Raw genomic sequence first — 18,859 nt, 5'->3', positions numbered from 1 at the left:
GGAGCTGGTTAAAGGGAGAGCTGCCCGCAGTTCAACATTAGTCACTAGAGATTAGTGGATGAGTCAAACTTTTAGGCTGCTTTGAGCTGTCTGCACCTTCTCTGTTAGACTCACTTTAAATAATGGCTGTCCAATTACGGTAGATAAACCTTTTTTCCCCCACCCACACCTCCAGTGCACTTTACAGTCTGTAAATGTACCATGTTTCCACGTATCGAGTAGGACTGGAGAGCAGACACATGCAGCCCCGCTGACAGATATGAATCGGCGAACTAAGAGAAACGCTGCAACCTTGATTAAGTGGAAGCATCATAAGAGACCAAGGCAGAGATTTGTGAAAAGCTGGGGGCAGTTTTCCACACTGAGTCCAGGGCTTTCGCGCTGCAATTATGGGCTGGTATAAATTCATTTTTTTCCCCTCCCGCTCTCAAAGCTCCGAGTGAAAGAAGAAAAACAACGTCAGGCAGCCCCCGTTGCTTCTCGCTCCATTTGGAGACAGGAAGAGGGGGAGAGAGAGAAAGAGAGAGGGGGGAGATAGGGGGTTGAAGAGCACAGGGGAGATCAATGAGTAAGGAAGGGGTGGGCAAGATGGACAAAGTGAACCGAATGATGAAGATTGTGAGGAGGCTTTCCCCCAGGAAGACAGCAAGAAGCTCCCAGTGTGATGAAGATAGCGCTCAGGGCTGTGAGGAAGGCTTGTGCTCCCTCAGCCTGTGCATCAGCGGTGAGTAAGTTCCTGTCCTCGGCTACGTTGAGGGAGTTGTAGGGTGCATGGCGTGGACCGGGCTCCCTGCTGTGGTTTTGTGTGAGTCTGTGCAGGAGCCGGGATCTACCCCGGCTCCCCAAAGTCGCACTTATTACCCCCGTGGGGGTGAACGCTGGAAGCGATTGAAGGGCTGTCATTCTGTTGCTACCGGTGATGTGCTTCACGCTGGGTCCCCAGGATGACAGCTCTGTGCACCTCAATGCATGATCACCTCACTGGTCAGGGTGGACGAACTTGGGTCTCACTGGGGCGTGAGTGCATGTCAGTCTGTGGACTTTATTTTCTGATGTGAGCTTTAGGAAATGTAATCACTGATTACGAAGGAGTGATTTCCCACGTATTTAAAATGGCTTTTCCATAAATCTTCTCTGGCCCCTGAGTATCTGTTCAGCTGTAGCTGTGAATGTGGCTGTGTTCTTGCTCATTATCAAATGGCGTTTTTGCAAGGTGCACCTGTTTTCTGTCATATCCTACAAGTACAGTAGAAGGTCATAACTGTTATAATATACTCTTCTCGAGTTATAAAGTGGTTGAGAATTCTTGGAGTTATGAAACTAACAGGTTGCTTCCTAAGGCAGTAATTGATGAAGTCATTTGCATCTGCATTGGCTGCATTAGTGGACTGTGGTCAGTTCATACCTGAACATCCCCCCTCCATGCTGTCATAGTCACCCACGTCCAGCAGAAAACTGATTGCTGAGTGTGAGGAAGGGGGGGGGGTTCTTTTATACAGACTTGACTCTATGACATAATTTGATTTCAGATTCTGAGTTTTTTCGTGTATGCTTTTTGTGCTATTTTGCAAATATCACACAAAATTTGTTCAAATTTGGATTTTTTTTTTTTTGGGGGGGGGGGGGAGTGGGCGACTGCCAGAAGATAAAATAATTATAAAAAGCAGGAAAAGGGAATATCGTTTGTTTACAGAGCAGCTGTCTACCATGAGCTGTTAGGTATTCATAACATATTGCACATTTGGTGAGCTGCAAATTTCCTGGAGCTTCTGTCCATGTTTATAGTTGGGTTTGGTTACTCTGGTAATATGATGAATGACAGAGATGCTGTTTGTGTGAAAGAGAGCGTTCCACATATAAACCCTGTCAGCAGTACAAAGGAACAGAGTACTGGGTCACGTACGACCGAGAGCTGTTGTCAACCGCCACTTCAAACCATCTCTGATGCCAACATGCCACTTGACTGTTGACTGCTGGAATAAGCTGAATATTTTTAAAGCTGTGTCCTTATATAAGCCTCATTTGTGGCACTTTAGCCATTGTTTCCTGCTCCTTTCCTGGCAAGTTTAATTTACAGGTAAAACTGAGAGAGCAGAAGAAGTCATGAGATAATTATAGGATGGTTCACATTTGCATGTAAACATATTAATAGTTAATAATTACACATAATTGTTCATTTAATTGTTCATTCAGCTTCATTTACTTTGGAGTAACAATACTGTTTTGTTTTTTTCCTTTTCAAGGTACCAAAGAGGATGAGATGATAACCAATTGACCTTTGTGGAAATGCTAATATTTTTGCAGCATAAACACATTTTCAGTGTGTAGGTGTAATGTTACATATTATGTTGATATAACTTTAAAATATAACTGTATCAGCCATAGGAATTGTGAGTAAAAACACATATAAGTATGAAAGCCCCTGCAGTGCTCTCTGGGATGCCTCCTGTTGAATTATGGGTTGCAAAAATGACGGTGCCATCGGGATGACCATGGTCTCACTGCCCACCCTCCTCATTTTATGTCAGTCTGAGTTTCATGCCATCCATATATTTCCCCAAACCCAATTGTCCTATGCAGGGTGGCAGGGGGCTGGAGCCTATCCAAGAAACAATGGGCGTAAGGCAGGGTATTACCCAGGGCGAGGTGCCAACCCATGACCGGGCACATTCACCATTCATGCCTACAGACTATCTTGCAACTCCAATTCACCTTAACGTGTTTTTGGACCATGGTGGGAAAATAGAGAACCTGGAAGAAACCCCACAACAACACGGGGAGAACTACTGTGCTGTCCCACAAGTCACATGCCTTAACAATGGAAGCTGCAGGTAGGCTTGGACGGTATCTAATTTTTATTATACTGTCATACTGGCCAGACATTATACTGTGATATACGGTATTTTGAAAAGTAACATTAGTCTGGTATTTTGAGTGATATATATCCCCGTGATATAATTTTCAGACCAGGGGGTGGGGGCACGATAAATTTTGCTGAAAGAAAAAACCCATAACACTGCAGTATGCCACATTACCGCAACACCACCCAAGCCTAGCTACAGGCATGCTTAGAGACAAAGGAAGGCAAAAATTCGCCTGTAGGTGTCCTGGGAATTTACAGATAAGAGGAACAGCGGTCTGCTTCAAGGGCTAGGAAGGGAACTTTCTAAAAGCATGATGTTCTTCTGGATTCATAAGCTGAAAATCACATTTAATATTAAAAGACGATGGGCTGGAGAGTCCTGGGAAGGTGCACGCTGAAAGTGCACCGTCAGTTGGATTTCCGCGATAATGATGTGAAACTGCATTCCTTTTCACATTTACTCACTCAACGCTTCCACCCATTGAAGCTTGCAGTTTTATCCATGCGCATTTTACTGGGACAGTCCTGCTATGGTGCTCAGGGGAGAAACATCAGGACACCTTGCAGGGATTGAACTGGTCATGTTTCAAGGTCATGGTCTTAATCAGGTAATATTGCTGCTCCATCGTATTGTGGGGTTATAAGTTTATGTCCATAGTCACTAGGTTACTTGCTACCACAGATAACTGGATGCAAAACGCTTATAGCTTACCTGCTGCAAAGCTTTGTGTGAAAAGCTTTTACTTGTTTATATGGTTAATTCCCGCATTTCCTGTAAAATTAGACATCAAGAGTGATGGTTTTGGGTGGGAAGCTCTGTTGCCTCCCAGGTTGGGTGCCTGCCTCTGCACTGTGTGTGGAGATTACTTGTTTGACTTTGGGCTGGATGGATTTCCTCCCGCAGTTCAAGGCTATTTTGCGGTCTCTGAGTTGCTCATAATGAATGAATGTGTACGACTGCCATGTGTCCTATGCTGCCAGGGGGAGACTCCAGTCCCCATGATCTAGCTTAGCATAAAAAGCTGGTTGGAGTGATTATTCTGCACAGGTGATCTAAATCAATGGAAAATCTGGGCCCAGTGTTTCACTTTTCCACCCAGAATCTAATAGGTCTCATGTCTCGCTGTGGCGTTTGATCACGGTTGAAAAGATCTTACACATTAAGTATTCCGTTTCATTGCTGCAACTTGAATTCGGCTATCGTGTGCAACTTTAAACGTGCACAAAATGTGTTTGTCTTTTCACGTTCACTAGTCCATGTCCATCTCTTGAAAAGCTCCCATTTCTGTATACAAATATGCCCTGCTTTAGGAACGTTCGTTTTACGCCACTTTGCTTTTATGAAAGACCTACACTGGCACCTGTTTTCACTAACCAAAAGAAAACTGAAAAAGGATTTTTGATTTACGAAAAAAGGACAAAAGCAAAAATTGCATTTAGCGTTTATCAGTGAGCCAAGTATAGATATACAGTCATGAGCCGCATAATGACGTCTCGATCATCAACGGACGGCACATTCGATGGAGGTCCCATATGATTATAATGGGGTTGAAAAATTCCTGTCGCCTAGCAACATCGAAGCCATCATAACGTCATAGCGCAGCGCACTACTGTAATGTAAACAAATATCCTGCACTGCCAGTCGTACACATACAGCACATACAATCACATACATGACATATTAGATAATAATGATAGCTATGTTACTGGTTTATGTATTTGCTATACAGTACCTTTGTTAATGTTCTTTAGAATATACCATATAGCCCAGGTGTGTAGTAGCCTATACCATCTAGGTTTGTGTAAGTACACTCTGTGATGTTCTTACAAAGGCAAAATCGCTTAATAACACATTTCTCAGAATGAATCCATGTCGTTGAGCAACATACTACTGTATTGATTCTGGTAAGTGAAACTACAACGTACATACATTATTTCTTCTTTATATATGCTGTGCATTTATAATTCTTGCTTTTACTATATGCTAGTGTTTTTTTTTAGTTTTATGTATTTGATAGGTTATTTTTTGGGTCTGGGAACACTCAAAAATGTTTCCCTTATAAATTAATGGTAATTGCCTATTCGTGTTATGCCATTTTGGCTTATGAATAGGGATACTCGTCTTTTGGATAGCGGGAAAAAAGCCCAGAAAAGCATGTGACTGGTCACGTGATTATTTTTGGCACCTGCTCGTTATCTGCAGTCAGGCAGCATTCACACACTCAGGCTTAAACTGTGATTCTGATCAGACTCAGAAAATGACTCCATAAGAGATTAACTTGATATTCCTGTCAAATTCATTAAAAGTACAGGGAGTGGTGCAGTAAACTTCCAATCGTGCATGTACTGTATCTAAATTTGATTAAACATTCAAGTAAATAATTCAAGTGAATTAAATACTCATTGTAATAGACAAAACTTTGAGCAGCTCTGGAAAGATATATATTTAAAAACAAAAATAAAGTGCAGAAAGTTGCTGTGTATGGTATCAGTCCATGGTAGCCAGCGTGCTTTTCTACTGCTCAGAAAACAAACACCTGATCAAAAAAAACCTGATCAAACTTATAAGGAAGGCCTGCTCCATCACAAGACTGACCCTGATCAAACTCATCGGGAATGTCTGCTCCATCACAAAACTGACCCTGATCAAATTCATCGGGAGGGTCTGCTCCATCACAAGATTGACCCTGATCAAACTCATCGGGAAGGTCTGCTCCATCACAGGACTGACCCTGATCAAACTCATCGGGAAGGCCTGCTCCATCACAGGACTGACCCTGATCAAACTCATCGGGAAGGTTTTCTCCATCACAGGACTGACCCTGATCAAACTCATCGGGAAGGCCTGCTCCATCACAGGACTGACCCTGAACAAACTCATCAGGTAGGCCTGCTCTGTCACAGGAATGACCCTGATCAAACTCATCAGGAAGGCCTGCTCCGTCACAGGAGGGACCCTGATCAAACTCATCGGGAAGGCCTGCTCCGTCACAGGACTGACCCCGATCAAACACATCGGGAGGGCCTGCTCCGTCACAGAATTGACCCCAATCAAACACATCGGGAAGGCCTGCTCTATCACAGGACCAACCCTGATCAAACTCATCGGGAAGGCCTGCTCTGTCACTGGACTAACCCTGATCAAACTTATTGGGAAGGCCTGCTCCATCACAGGGCTAACCCTGATCAAACTCATCAGGAAAGTCTGCTCTGTCGCGGGATTAGCCTGGACTCACTGAAGGCAGTGATGGAGCAGAGGGTGCTAGAAAAATTGGACAAGGGGCAGTATCCCTTAGCACATATAGCCACCGGTTCATTTCACCGGCAGTGTGTTAAAAAAATGCAAATGGGCATCCCTTCTACGTGCTGCTATCAGACACCACAACGCCTCCCGCAGGCATGCCACTCCTCACCCTCAGCCATAACGTGTCAGGAAGCATCCCAACTTGTATTGAGTTGGACATTTCAGGCCCAGAAAGTAAAAATCCAGATTTTGTTTCAACCAGCCAGTTGAGTACCCTGTGACTGTGACTCTTTGTACTCTACTGCTTGGTTGAAACAATCTTGGTCTGGATTTTTACTTTCTGGACCTGAAATGTCCACCTCAGGTAATAGTAAAAGTCTAGTACTGTCTGTTCTTTAATTGCACATGTATCATCCACTAATTTATTATTGCTATTATTGTCTTATTTATTTCATCCTTTAATATTACAATATTCTGTTTTTCAGGATATCCTATTTTTACATTTACTTCTTTGCACTCTGCATGTGAACTGTCTCTGCACTTTGTCTTTTTGGTGCTATGTGTCTGTTTGTCTTTGTACTACATTCTTGCAGCTGTATGCACTAGAATTTCCCCCTGGAATGAATAAAGTGCATCTTAATCTTAAAGTTACTTGTTGACGAGGACTCATTTTTGAAACTTTTTGTTGCGCTGTTAGGTGGTAGGTAGTAATGTGTTCAATTAAAAACTGGGGTGCTATTGTATGGTCAGATGATCTGGGAAAGTGTGATTAACACTCCTGAATCCCAAAGGGACAAGCTTTCCTTGCCAAACATGTGGAAGGCAAATTAACAGTGCAAGCTCACTGCTAATGGGTATCATCACCCTGCCAAAGAGAAGAACGTAGACACTAAGCACTAGTAACAGCAGTGAACACTAACGCCTTTGGTCATGTTAAGAAGAAAACCAAGTTACTCTAGGAAATAGATCCACTTTGAAATACTAGAACCATTGATCTAAGCTGAACTCTTTCTACATTTTCAGAACAGCTTACAACTGGCTGTTTTTTGGAGTTCTTGTTTTTCAGTAACTGTAGCTACAGTTAATCCCCAGAAATACATTAATTGATGAAATGCAGAACAACAGTTTAACAGTTTACCAAGTGTGTGTGTGTGTGTGTGTGTGTGTATTATGTTTATATTACATTGTGGGGACCATGAGACTGTGGTCTCTTAATTTTTTCCTGAGCTGAATATATGGTGTCATTATTTTAGGAATGACAGCATTAAAAAATGCAGTAATAAGTGTCTTGGGGCAACTTGAGGTCATTTGAAGGGAGAAGGAAGGGGAGTGGGACTATAGCTGTACTTGAGCAGCATTGAGCTTATTAATAAGTTCTCTCAGAAGGAAACTGAAGACAGAGCTCTCTCAGAGTAGCTCCTGAAATCACAGTGAGTAAGTTGGGAGAGAAGTGCAAATACACTATGAAACAAAAGAAGCACACAAAGAGTAGGAATGAATAATTACATTGTATTACTATCATATTCTAACTTCTCCACATTTAGTGATGCCACTACAGCAGTCACAGTTCCTCCAGGTGTTCTGGGGCTCTCTGTGACAGAGAAGGTGAAAACTTTCACAGTTACTAAGAATTGAACAGTCAGAGTTTGTAGCTTTCTGGCTTGAAGCAGTCTCTAGTGCTATATTTTGGCGTGTGGAATATTTTTTTGTAAATATGTACAGTGGGTGTCATACCTTACCTGGCTGAACCTCTTTTGGGTGATGACGGGTAAGTTGACCTGAGCCAGCAATGCTAGTTGAGTCCATGAATCCAAAATGAATCCATAAGTTTGTTCAGACGAATAGTAGAGAATGAAAAATAATATTCATCCAGTGGAATGATATGTACATTAATATGTACTCCAGAAACATGCAAACCTATTTTTTTTAAATCCATATCTTACAAATAATAGTCACACTCGTTCACGTTGTATGCATGGTAATTTGGAGCTGTTGTGAATTTTACCACCTGTCAAATTTTGCTTCTGACCAGTAGACAGCTTGGATTAGGATTCGACTTCTGTTTGATGTGTCTGTGCTTTGATGACACTTCTCCACCGGTGAGTCTTGTCTGTATCTGTAATGGAGTAAATAACACGATGAAGCACAGATACACAAATGACAATATGACACGTCTGCTGTCCCATCAGATGTTATACGAAAACTGAAAAAAACAGCATTGAAGAGTTTGTTGTGACTCAGAAGTACTGTGTTTTTGGTAAATGGGTCACATTTTTCATCTCTAAATGTTAACATTACCACTTGGATGCAGACTGATATGCACTGATACACTGCTTTAGCATCGATTCAGCTGTATTTCTGCATGTTCTACTGCTTGTCAATGTACCTATTGTAAATGTAGCTCCTGATGTGTATTGTTACAGCACTAATAGGTAGAAGTATTTTGGATAAAATGCAGTACAATTTACAGTATAAACTCAATGCTGTTGGAACAACAATGTATTTCCCACATGGCCCAGTCACCCCCCCCCTCCTCCCCATGTAATCCCTTCTCCTCCCACACCACCACCCTCAACAATCTCTAGCTACCCTATACATTCTCACCATCCCTCCAAAAAAATCTTTATTAAAAGCCCAACATTGCGTGATGTAATCAGGTTCACCAGATCTGTGTCTTTGCTGTCCTGTCATAATAACGACACTTTATTGACCCCCATGGGGAAATCTCTTCTCACCTACCCCATCTTACTCTCCATAATACACAAACACCTATTTAGGTGAGAGCAAGCTTGGCAGCGAAAGGCAGCCACCTGCAGTGGCCACGGTTTACATCAAGGAGGAAAATACGTACTCCACTATCAAATACGTACTCCACTATCAAATACGTACTCCACTATCAAATACGTACTCCACTATCTCTTGGTCCAGACAGACTGGCGTACATAACAACAAATGATAACAGAACAAGTTACACCCTAGTTATACACTCAAATTCGTACGTACCTTTAATGAAATAAAAAAAAAATCAATCTTCCATCCGTTTCAGGCCACGGTTTACATCAACTAGGCAAATACTCCACTTTTCCCACAAAGGGGGAGCGAGGAAAACAAAATCAACACTTAAGAAAAATAACTTAAACTGCAGGATTTAGTTGATGGATACAAACGAAAATCATACAATATTACATTAATCACACACTAAAAGATCGGACTTGTAAGCGGCAGCAACATATAGTGATTACTCTGTTTTCCTCGCAGGAACGGAAGGAAATACACATTTACGAGTGGCCAGGATTACATACAGATATGCACATTTAACAGAAGTAATTATCATTAAATAAAACAAACATAAATCTTGTTTTACAACTTTTTTCAACTATTGACTGCCAATCATGCATACCTCTCTCTCGGTCCAGACAGACTGGAGAAAGGCGGCACACTACCGAAGAATTTGGGGAGGGAGAGTTTAATTAATTAATTACAGATAAACAGAAAGAATTACACCTCAGTTTACGCTTCACCCCCTAATTAAACCTATTTAAACTAACTCAAAACATCATGAAATAAAATTATGAAGAAAGCATTCCCCATTTCCCAAAGTGGTTCCTCCCTAACCTTACTGGGAAAATTATACAAAAAAAAAAACCCGCTAAACTGAAGGGTCAGAGTTGATGGGATTCTCTGACAAGAAACCATGCCACAGATGTGTCAAACAGTGTCTGTTCAAAACATACTCAAGTAAAAACAGGGTTTCTTTGAATTTACTGAAGCTATTAAAAATGAGTATAATTAGTACAGTAGTAGGAGTATAGTACCCCCTTTGTATCATATCATGAAAAACAGTAATGAATAGTAAATTACACTGCAAATGGCAGTTTTATGCGCCGTAATGTGTGACGTTGCATTTTGTTACTTAATTAAGTCAGCGGTCTTTAATCTAGGTGTGGAGAGAAGGAATTTCTACTGACAAGCATCAGCATCAAGGTCAGCGTCTAAGTCTTTGTTAGACTTATCCAAATGCCTCAAACAAGACAGTGTTTCCCAACCAAGTCTTCGTGGACCCTCAGACAGTCCACATTTTTGCATCCTCCCAGCTCCCAGCAAAAATGTGGAGTGTCTGGCTGGGAGCTGGAAGGGAGCAAAATGTGGAACGTCTGGGGGTTTGGGAAACACTGAAATAAGAAATTGAGATGGGAATATTGCACAATTTCCCTTTCTTCCTTTGTCTATCAATTTTCTCCCTTTATTGTGAAAAATGTTTACTACGATCTCTGAAACCCAGTCATTCTTTAAGTGCAAGTAACAAGCAGCACGCACTGTGCTGTGAAAAACAAGTAATGATCCGTTTTTGAGTCTTTTGCGGCTTTGAATTTTTCTTTTGAGAGTTCAGAACTTATGGTCCTCTTATCTATGACATGAAACAGTTTTCATTTACACAGTTCAGATGAGGAATTGGAACTCCAGGCGAATTGATTTTCTCACATATCTGACTTTCTGTTGAGACTATACCGCATTGTGTGCCTCAGAAATGTGCCACTCTTTATTTTGCACGTTTCCAAGTTGGATCAAGAAACATCTAGGTAACAAGACTTCCAGAGCTTCTACATTATAGAAACCCCTGAGTCTGTTGCCCAGTTTAGTCAAGCTGCCATTGTTACTAAAAAAAAATTATGGCAGAAGAAAAACATCACTGAGGTGCTAATGCTAATGTCCCATATTTACTGTATACCCTCAATGCATCACACACTTGGCACCACGGCAAGAAGTACATAAATGTTGTGCTTCTGAAAGGTCGCAGCATTATGAATGATATTAAATATAACTACCCCTCTACTTGCCTTTAACTAGACTATCCATTAGCTGTCAAGCATGTTACTCAAATATTTATGTATTATTAATATTAATATTTATATCTTTGTATTAATATTTCACTAGATGCACATCTGCCAGATGTTAATGATCCAATATAGAGTATTTTAATTGTTTGGTACACCTAATCAGGTGTATAACTATACATTATTTGTTTTAAGGTTATGTCTAGATTTTACAGTCTTAATACAGTATGTCATGTTTAGAATAGAAATATAAAAGACATACTCTATTTATTTCTTTTTTGCACTATCACCAATGAGGAATGACATTTCATCTCACCGTGTCACCATGCATCTTGGAGCTGAGACGACAATAAAAATACTTTGACTTGATGTCCGGTGTTTCTTGCGGTTTTCTGTGAAGCCTTTTATTACAGTCACTGTTTTACAATCTTGGTTTCATTCTGGGATGAATCCAATGGAAACACTGCTTTTCTCACTTCCTGTTTAGGAGACAATGATCTAAATGCAACATGGGTACATCCACTCGACTTCCAAAACTGCTTACCCAACCTTGGAGCCTATAAGAGCGGACAGCTTGGATGAGATCCAATCTAACACATTCTCATAGAATATGGACAATTTAAAGACCCCAATACACCTAGACCACTTTTTTTTTTAACTGTGGGAGTCCAAGTCTGTGGAGGAAACCCACTTGGGTATGATTCAAACCCTGAGGCTACAGCGACAACCAAGGAGCTGCAAACGTGGATTTGGTTCAACTGAAATAAAGACAATCAAGATATAGGGAAAGTCAGGAACTGAAAATAGCTGTTTAATGCTCAGCCTTTAGGGCTACGACATAACTCACTTTTATATGGAAGAGGAATAATGAGTTATCATATTCCCAGATAGGAACTACACCAGGGTTATTCAAATCATGGTCCTCGAGGTCCGAGCACTGCTGGTTTTCCAGCCTTCCTTTACCTGTCAGTCAGGTGTGTAGCCTCTGACCAATCAGAATCAGTAATTATTAAATGAACTACCTGGGAGAACTGAAAACAAGGCCTGGATTTGGAATCGAGGTCCAGATTTGAAGAACCCTGGACTACACTGCTGCAGGCACTTTTCTTGTTAGGCTCGACAAATGCTTTTTGAGTTATTGGCTTTTTCAAACTTTTCAGGCACATTGGCCAAATTCAGATTCTGGATTCTTCAAAGGACACGGTCTGCAAAGGCAAAGTGTTTTGTAGGCTGCAGCCTTCGAAGGTTGGTGCCAGGCAGTCAGATTGGGCAATGCCACCTCCTCCGCAGCGATCCGTAACACGGGAGCCCCCCAGGAATGGGTAATGTACTCCTTGTACACCCACGACTGCATGGCCACAAACAGCTCCAACATCCTCTTGACGTTTGCGGATCTCATGACGGCGGTGGTTCTCATCTCCAACAGCGACTAGACTGCTTACAGAAAGGAGGTCAGAGTGGCAGAAGAACTGCCTCACCTTCAACGTCGCCAAGATCAAAAAGCTGATAGTGGACTTCAGATAGCAGGGATGATGACACGCCCCCCATCTCCATCAACTAGACCACAGTAAAGAGGGTCAGCAGCTTTAAGTTCCTTGGTGTGCACATCACAGAGGACCTCACATGGACAGCGCACACCACTGAGGCAGTGAAGAAAGCACAGCAATGCCTCTTATACATCAGGAGGCTGAAAAGATTTTGCCTGAGGCCCTACATCCTCAGGACGTCCTACAGATGCCTTATCATGAGCCTCCTCAGGATGCATCACTGCCTGGTATGGGAACTGCAATGCTCTCGATGACAAAGCACTGCAGAGGGTGGTGCATTCTGCTGAATAGGTCATCGGAGGGGAGCTACTGCCCCCTGCAGGCCATCTACACCAGATGGTGCCAGTGGAAAGTCGCATAAATCATCAGGGACCACAGCCACGCCCCGCTCACCCTGCTACTGCCCCCTGCAGGCCACCTACACCAGGCAGTGCCAGGTGTAAAGCTCTGGCAGCTGATCCCTCTCTTACCCTTGAGCCTTAAAGCACTGTTCCTATTGCATAGCTGGGACACACCCACTTTATCTCTGCACAATGAATCTTGGGACATGTCGGGCTGTGAAAGATCCATCGGGTGGATCCTTAGCGACTTGGCAGAAGAAGGATGCATTTCTAGACCGCATTTCAAGGACCCTCCAAAATGGGAAAATTGTTGCATCACTGTCACACATTCGGTCTTCGAATGCAGCCTTAGAAAGATGCTGCTCCTGAATTCGGACACTGCTATTGTATGGGTGAATATCTGGAACTCACCAGCTCACACCAAACTGAGGCGTTCACACAGTGGCAGCAAAGCGAAGGGTCACCTAACACATTTGTTCTCAGTAGCGCGATGACTCAGAAAGTATGGCTCTTTGTACTAAAAACATGATATTCATGACGATCTATGCCTGATTTTATTTTGAGACCATTCACACCAAAATTGAAGCAGCCATTCTAGGTACCAGCAAAGGAAGTACCTCTAAAAGTATTTGATAGATGGATTTAATGGAACAAGTTGATACTTTGGGACTTATTTCATTTTGCAGAGGGAGTAGGGATTAGATAGGGGGGGGGGGGGCGTCCAGGGAATACATTACTGTTCCAACAGCATCACAAATACAGCAGTTATTTCCTTTTGTTAATTTCCACTAGGGGGGAAATGTGTGTGTGGGGGAGTGGTTTGGCACTTTGATAGTGTTGAATTGGTCTTGATTGATGACTCTTGGGACAAAAAAGGTCACAATAATGTAATCTGTAATCATCCCTTAAAATTATCATTAACAACGAAGAAATGCTTTGAGTGGCTGCACTGAAGTTCCATTGTTCTCATATTTATTATGGATATTTTTTAAAGGTTGAAATATTTTTAAACACTTTGAGTTTATGTGCATCTTAAACCCATGAGATGTTTTTTTTTCCAAAGCTGCTCTGGAACTCATTATAGCTTCATCTATTGTTCTTAGTTTATTTGCTTTTATATGCAAAACACACCAGTGTGGATCCACAGGGGAAGGTATTAGCACTTAGCTTTGCTTAATTTGAAACAAGGCACCGAATCACTTGAACATGCTCTGATGTAGGCCAGTAAACAGAGGCCTGAATGCCGCAAGTATGTCTTAGAACCTAGAAGATCTGGCGGCAACTGAACAATCTTCTCTTACTCCCGCTCACATTCGTGACAGACCACTTGACTTTCAATCCCCCCAGTAGCTTTAATGGTTTTTACAACTTCAAGGAAAGAGGCTGTAATATAACCTTGAGTCGCCTGTTGAGTTTATGCAACAATGATTTGGGAGAATCTCTGTAACTCTGGTTATCCAGATCCATCTATTCCAGCCCCTGTCGAGTATAAAATGATGTTTTGTGTTGGTTACCCAGACCATACCGCTATCTTCTCCCCAGAGAAATCCTATCATGTTAAGTGCTTGGTATTGCTTTGTCTTTGTTGTCCCCAGGGAAAGAGGAAATATAATTTTAGCTGTGCCCCCGAACCACAGCCCCCTCCTCAGGGTTGCAGTTGATAGCTTGGGGGGTATTAAGTTCTTTCTAGATCCCTCGGGATTTCTTCACCAGACAAGAAGTGCTGATCGATATCTGGCTCTCCTCAGTCGCTTAACTGACTCCCTGAGCATAATTTGGATCACATTATTACTGAACGGACTTAATCCATTAAGATTGCGGGTGCCCGTGGCAATCTTCCATTTCAGGGGGACAGGGCCGATGAGCAGAGCGTATTGACTTTTTCTACCTGCTTTGTCTTCTGCGATTTGTCTTTATTGTTGTGTTTTGATTTGCTTTGGCCCTGCTAATCTGAACCACAGTGTTGATGCTAACCCAAGACCCCCATAATCTCCATCTATTTCATTTCCTGCTTATTCCTGAAGCAGCAGCCAAGAGTGGCTGATTTTTGTTTGTCTGTTTGTTTGTTTGTTTGTTTGCAAGTGAGCATTTTAATCTGTGTATTGGCTGCACCCTACACAGGTACCATGAAAAGGATCCTCTGGGTTCTACGCCATGTCCCCACTCAGTACATCCTCACACACACATATATACTTTGCTCCATCACATATTGAAATTTGGCCACCACAGTGGAAGATTTTGTGCCATTTTTCTAATTTGGAAGACCTATGAATGCTGTACATTTCTGTGAATAGGTCATTTTTCCTACGTACATGTAGTTCTATGGTTCAGAACTACAGTTCTGAATTTTCAAAAACCTGAAAGTATAATGAAGCAGATATGCCAGTATGCTTCAGTGGTGGAGTTCTTGAGTTATTTAGGTGGAATTATATACATTTCATTTGGATAATGCATTAGATAATATTTGAGTGAATTTTCATGCAAGCTTAAGAACCTATACCATTGTTCGTGCATATATACATTTGTAAATGTTGTTCTGTATGGGTACTTTTGCCATACACTGCACATTTTTACTGGACTGTATATAATTTATAATGAGATATTTCTCTGAACCACACTTAAAGGCCCTATGCACAACTGAACTGATACATTTATCTTGTCTCCATTATATCAATAATTTCCAAGTGCACTAATTCAATAACTTGCTAATTCAATATTTACTTACATGGACTTTTTAAGCATATCACTGGAGGAAACTCAAGAGGTGAGCATTAATGTAATACATAAAACGTGGTGAACTCCAGAGTAATTTAAGGTGACGTTTTTAAATTGTCTATTCAAAGCTTTTGTAAATCTGCATGCAATACATAAACAAGTTTTTTTTTTTTTTTGTAAATCGCGAAAACTCGAGGGAATGCGGTTTTTCATATAACGGATTTCTGTCGGTGGTTAACATTAATTACTTTGCTATGGTCTTCTGTAGTGGCCCCCCACCCCCGAACCCTCTACTGATGAGCAGAAGCGGAGAGCAATGAAGTGACAGCGGGCCGCTTGAAAGCGCCGCTCGCCTCCGCGCTCTTATCGCCGGCCTTAAAGGTGATGGAAAAACCACGGATCTCATTTGTAAGTGCGAGAAGGAAACGGGGAAGAGCAGAGCCAGAGACAGGCAATTATTTCTGAGTGAGTAGTAACAGCAAAACATAAATCGTACCCGGCCCGCTTTGAAGCATATTAAGCAGGTGAAGCAGCGCGATGTATCGGCACGCAGCAGGGCTGGTCCGCCCTGGTATGCGGGATTAGGTCTGATGAGGGTCGGCTGTAGCCCATCGCGATCTGGAACCTCGGCTGGCCATTACGGGCCGTCCTGCTACCTACTGAAACTGCAGTAATATATCTTTAACACTTACAGATAAGATATGAATCCGGGTAGGATTAAATTTCGTCTTTCCCCTTCCAAAGCCTATGCAGTACCGTTTCTGGTTCTATATACTGTAATATAGGCTTAGGCAGTCTTATGCCCTCATTTCTTTTTTTTTTGCAATTTTATTCACGTTTCCCTTACAGGTGTATTTCCATTATGAGGTACGCTGTGGGACGGATTTCCCTTTTTTATTCAAAACCCCTTATTGTTCAGGTTCCTAATCTGCTCCTCATGCAGCAATAGATGTACTGGGTCTGTTGGTAGCAGCCTTAAAATGAGAATCATGAGACTGAGCAAGATATACACAGTTTGGGGCGGATAGCATCTAAATTAAATTAATCTAGGCAAACATTCACTGTTTTTTGCATCCACCGCCCTGGTTTTAAGTTTCACCAAGCTACCTGATATCTCAATGAAAAGCTATAGAGGGTGGTTAGCACCATGCCCTTCCCCTGTTTTAAAGCACTTTAGAACAACACGCACCAACACCACATATGAGCGGGCGGAGGGAAGCATGGGGTCTTTTCACGCCCCCGTTCTCTGTTCACCATCTGGGGCCGGGGGCTGGGAGGAGCTGGCCGTCCGGTCGGGGTCTGGGCTGGTGGGCTTCTCGGCTGCTGTGGGGTCCGGGGTGGTCTTCTTGTCCCCATGCCAGAGGAAAAAAGGGATCCATCTCCGAGGTCTGGTGGCGGATTGCCCCTCTGGGGGCGGTGGTGCCTAGATCTCGGAGTATAGAGTATATATGGGGAGTGTGAGTGTGTGTACGGCGTTCATTTCTGTGTCTTCATGTTGGGCGAATGGGTGAATATTTGTTTATGTGTGCATGAGGGTGGGAACGTATGCTTGTGTATGTGTGTGCCTGTCTGTCTATACGCATGTGTCAGGTTGGGTCTTAGACTCCACCTGAAATAACATCTCAGGCTCTATTACCCCCCGCCACACTCCCTGCTGGTGGATGAGGCCCCCGGCCGCCGATGCGTTGGTGGTTCTCGATGTCTGGGGCTGGATGCTCTGGTGTGTGCTGGCTCACTCTCGGCGGTTGCCTGCCGGGGCCTGGCCCTTCCGGCTCTGTCGGGGCCCTGGCTGGGGGGTGGGGGGGCCCTTGGACCTCTGGGCCCGGGGTCCGGTCTGCCCTGGTGTGGCCGGCCGCTGGCGGGGCCTGCGTGCTCGCTGCCACGGCCCCCTGGGGCTCCTGCGATGTGGCTGCCGGATGGCCCCCCTCCGGAGCGCTCCTCTGCCCTTTTCTCGGTGGGGGCTGCAATTGTCCCTGCGTTGGTCCTCCTGGGGTTCCCGTGCCCTGGGGGGCCTCTGGATATCTGGGGCCCGGGTCTCCCCCGTGTCGACTTCATGTCCTGGGTGGGCGGGGCTGTGGCTCCCCACACACACTACTAGACAATTACTTGGAGAAACCTTAGGAACACCAGCGCGCTGACACACAGGTGTGCACACAGGTGCTCACGGACACGTGCTCACGGACACACACTGTCTTGATCGGCTGTTGTTTCTGGGCATGGGTTGTAAGGCTGGTTGTGTGTGCTGTTCAACAACATTTAACGTTTGATGGTCGTTGTGATTAGTACAGATGTTGTATGTTGTCTTTCTCTTTTCAACAGACATGGAAGCAGATTATCTGTTTTTTTTTTTTCTTGGTTTGTTTTTTTTTTTTTTTTTTTCTTTTGTTTTTTTTTTCTGTTTTCTTTCCATTCCTCTCTCTCCCTCTCTCTCTCTTCCCTCCTTCTCCTTTGTCCCCCCCCTCCCTCTCCTTCTTTTGAGGAAGTAAATAAAAATATAAAATAAAATAAAAAATAAATAAATAAATAAATAATTTAAAAAAATTTTATAAATAAATAAATAGATACAGTCCCCCGCAGAGGGGGGGTGGAGGAGGGAATATTAAAAAAAAAAAAAAAGCTATAGATTGCGGGCATTTGTTTTTATTATTATTATTATTATTATTATTATTATTATTATTATTATAATAACCATTTTAAATTGTTACTGGCTATGGTGCTGCTGTTTTTGGTTTTAATTGCTGTTGCTTTGCGTTGCATCAGTTAGACGGTTCTGATTTCGCGTGAGGGGGAGGGAGACATGAAGAGAGGAACCGGGGACCGTCCGGCCGGCGGCGTGTGAACCCAGGCCCGGCACTCGGAGCTGCCGAGGCTGGAGACGCTCCAGCGCACGACGTCAGAGGACCGAGTCCTGAATGTCCGCCTACCTCCTATTTTTCCCGATCTGTGATGCAGCACTCTGCCTGTGTATCTGAGCGTTTATATAATAATCTCCCCCTTTAATCACAGAGAAGCTAAATCCTTAAGCAGTGGTAATCAATAGGCGTCTCTCCTGAATTGTTCAGCTCAGGCCCCGACCATAGTCCTGACCTCACTGTTACTGAACAACTTTTATCCATTAACGCTGATAACTGATAGCCTCTAAGGTCTAGAGAAACAACCCAGGGGGATGTAGCTGGAGGGGTGCTACATGGGCTTAGCAAGCTGATTTATTTCCCTTTACCTAAAGATGGTATTTTTCTTTAAGTCTGGGGTTTCTGGGGGATGTACTTGATGATGTTATTATTTTGTATGCTTTTATTCTTACCACCTTGTAG

General features: G+C 43.0%; 1 protein-coding gene across 2 annotated transcripts in view; it reads left to right on the top strand.

Moving 5' to 3' along the window:
- Positions 1–581: 581 nt before the first annotated feature.
- The window catches only part of grip2b (glutamate receptor interacting protein 2b), a 243,907-nt gene continuing 225,629 nt past the window's right edge, over positions 582–18,859 (top strand). For both annotated transcript variants that reach the window (XM_072715498.1, XM_072715496.1), the window contains exon 1: positions 582–724. In XM_072715498.1, coding sequence (XP_072571599.1) covers positions 589–724 — 136 coding nt within the window. In that variant the 5' untranslated portion in view covers positions 582–588. The remainder of the gene's footprint in view (positions 725–18,859) is intronic.

This window comes from Paramormyrops kingsleyae, chromosome 8 (assembly GCF_048594095.1).
Source record: "Paramormyrops kingsleyae isolate MSU_618 chromosome 8, PKINGS_0.4, whole genome shotgun sequence".
NCBI lineage: Eukaryota > Metazoa > Chordata > Actinopteri > Osteoglossiformes > Mormyridae > Paramormyrops > Paramormyrops kingsleyae.
The sequence above is the reverse complement of the archived record's forward strand: the minus strand, read 5'-3'. Positions and strand labels throughout refer to the sequence as shown.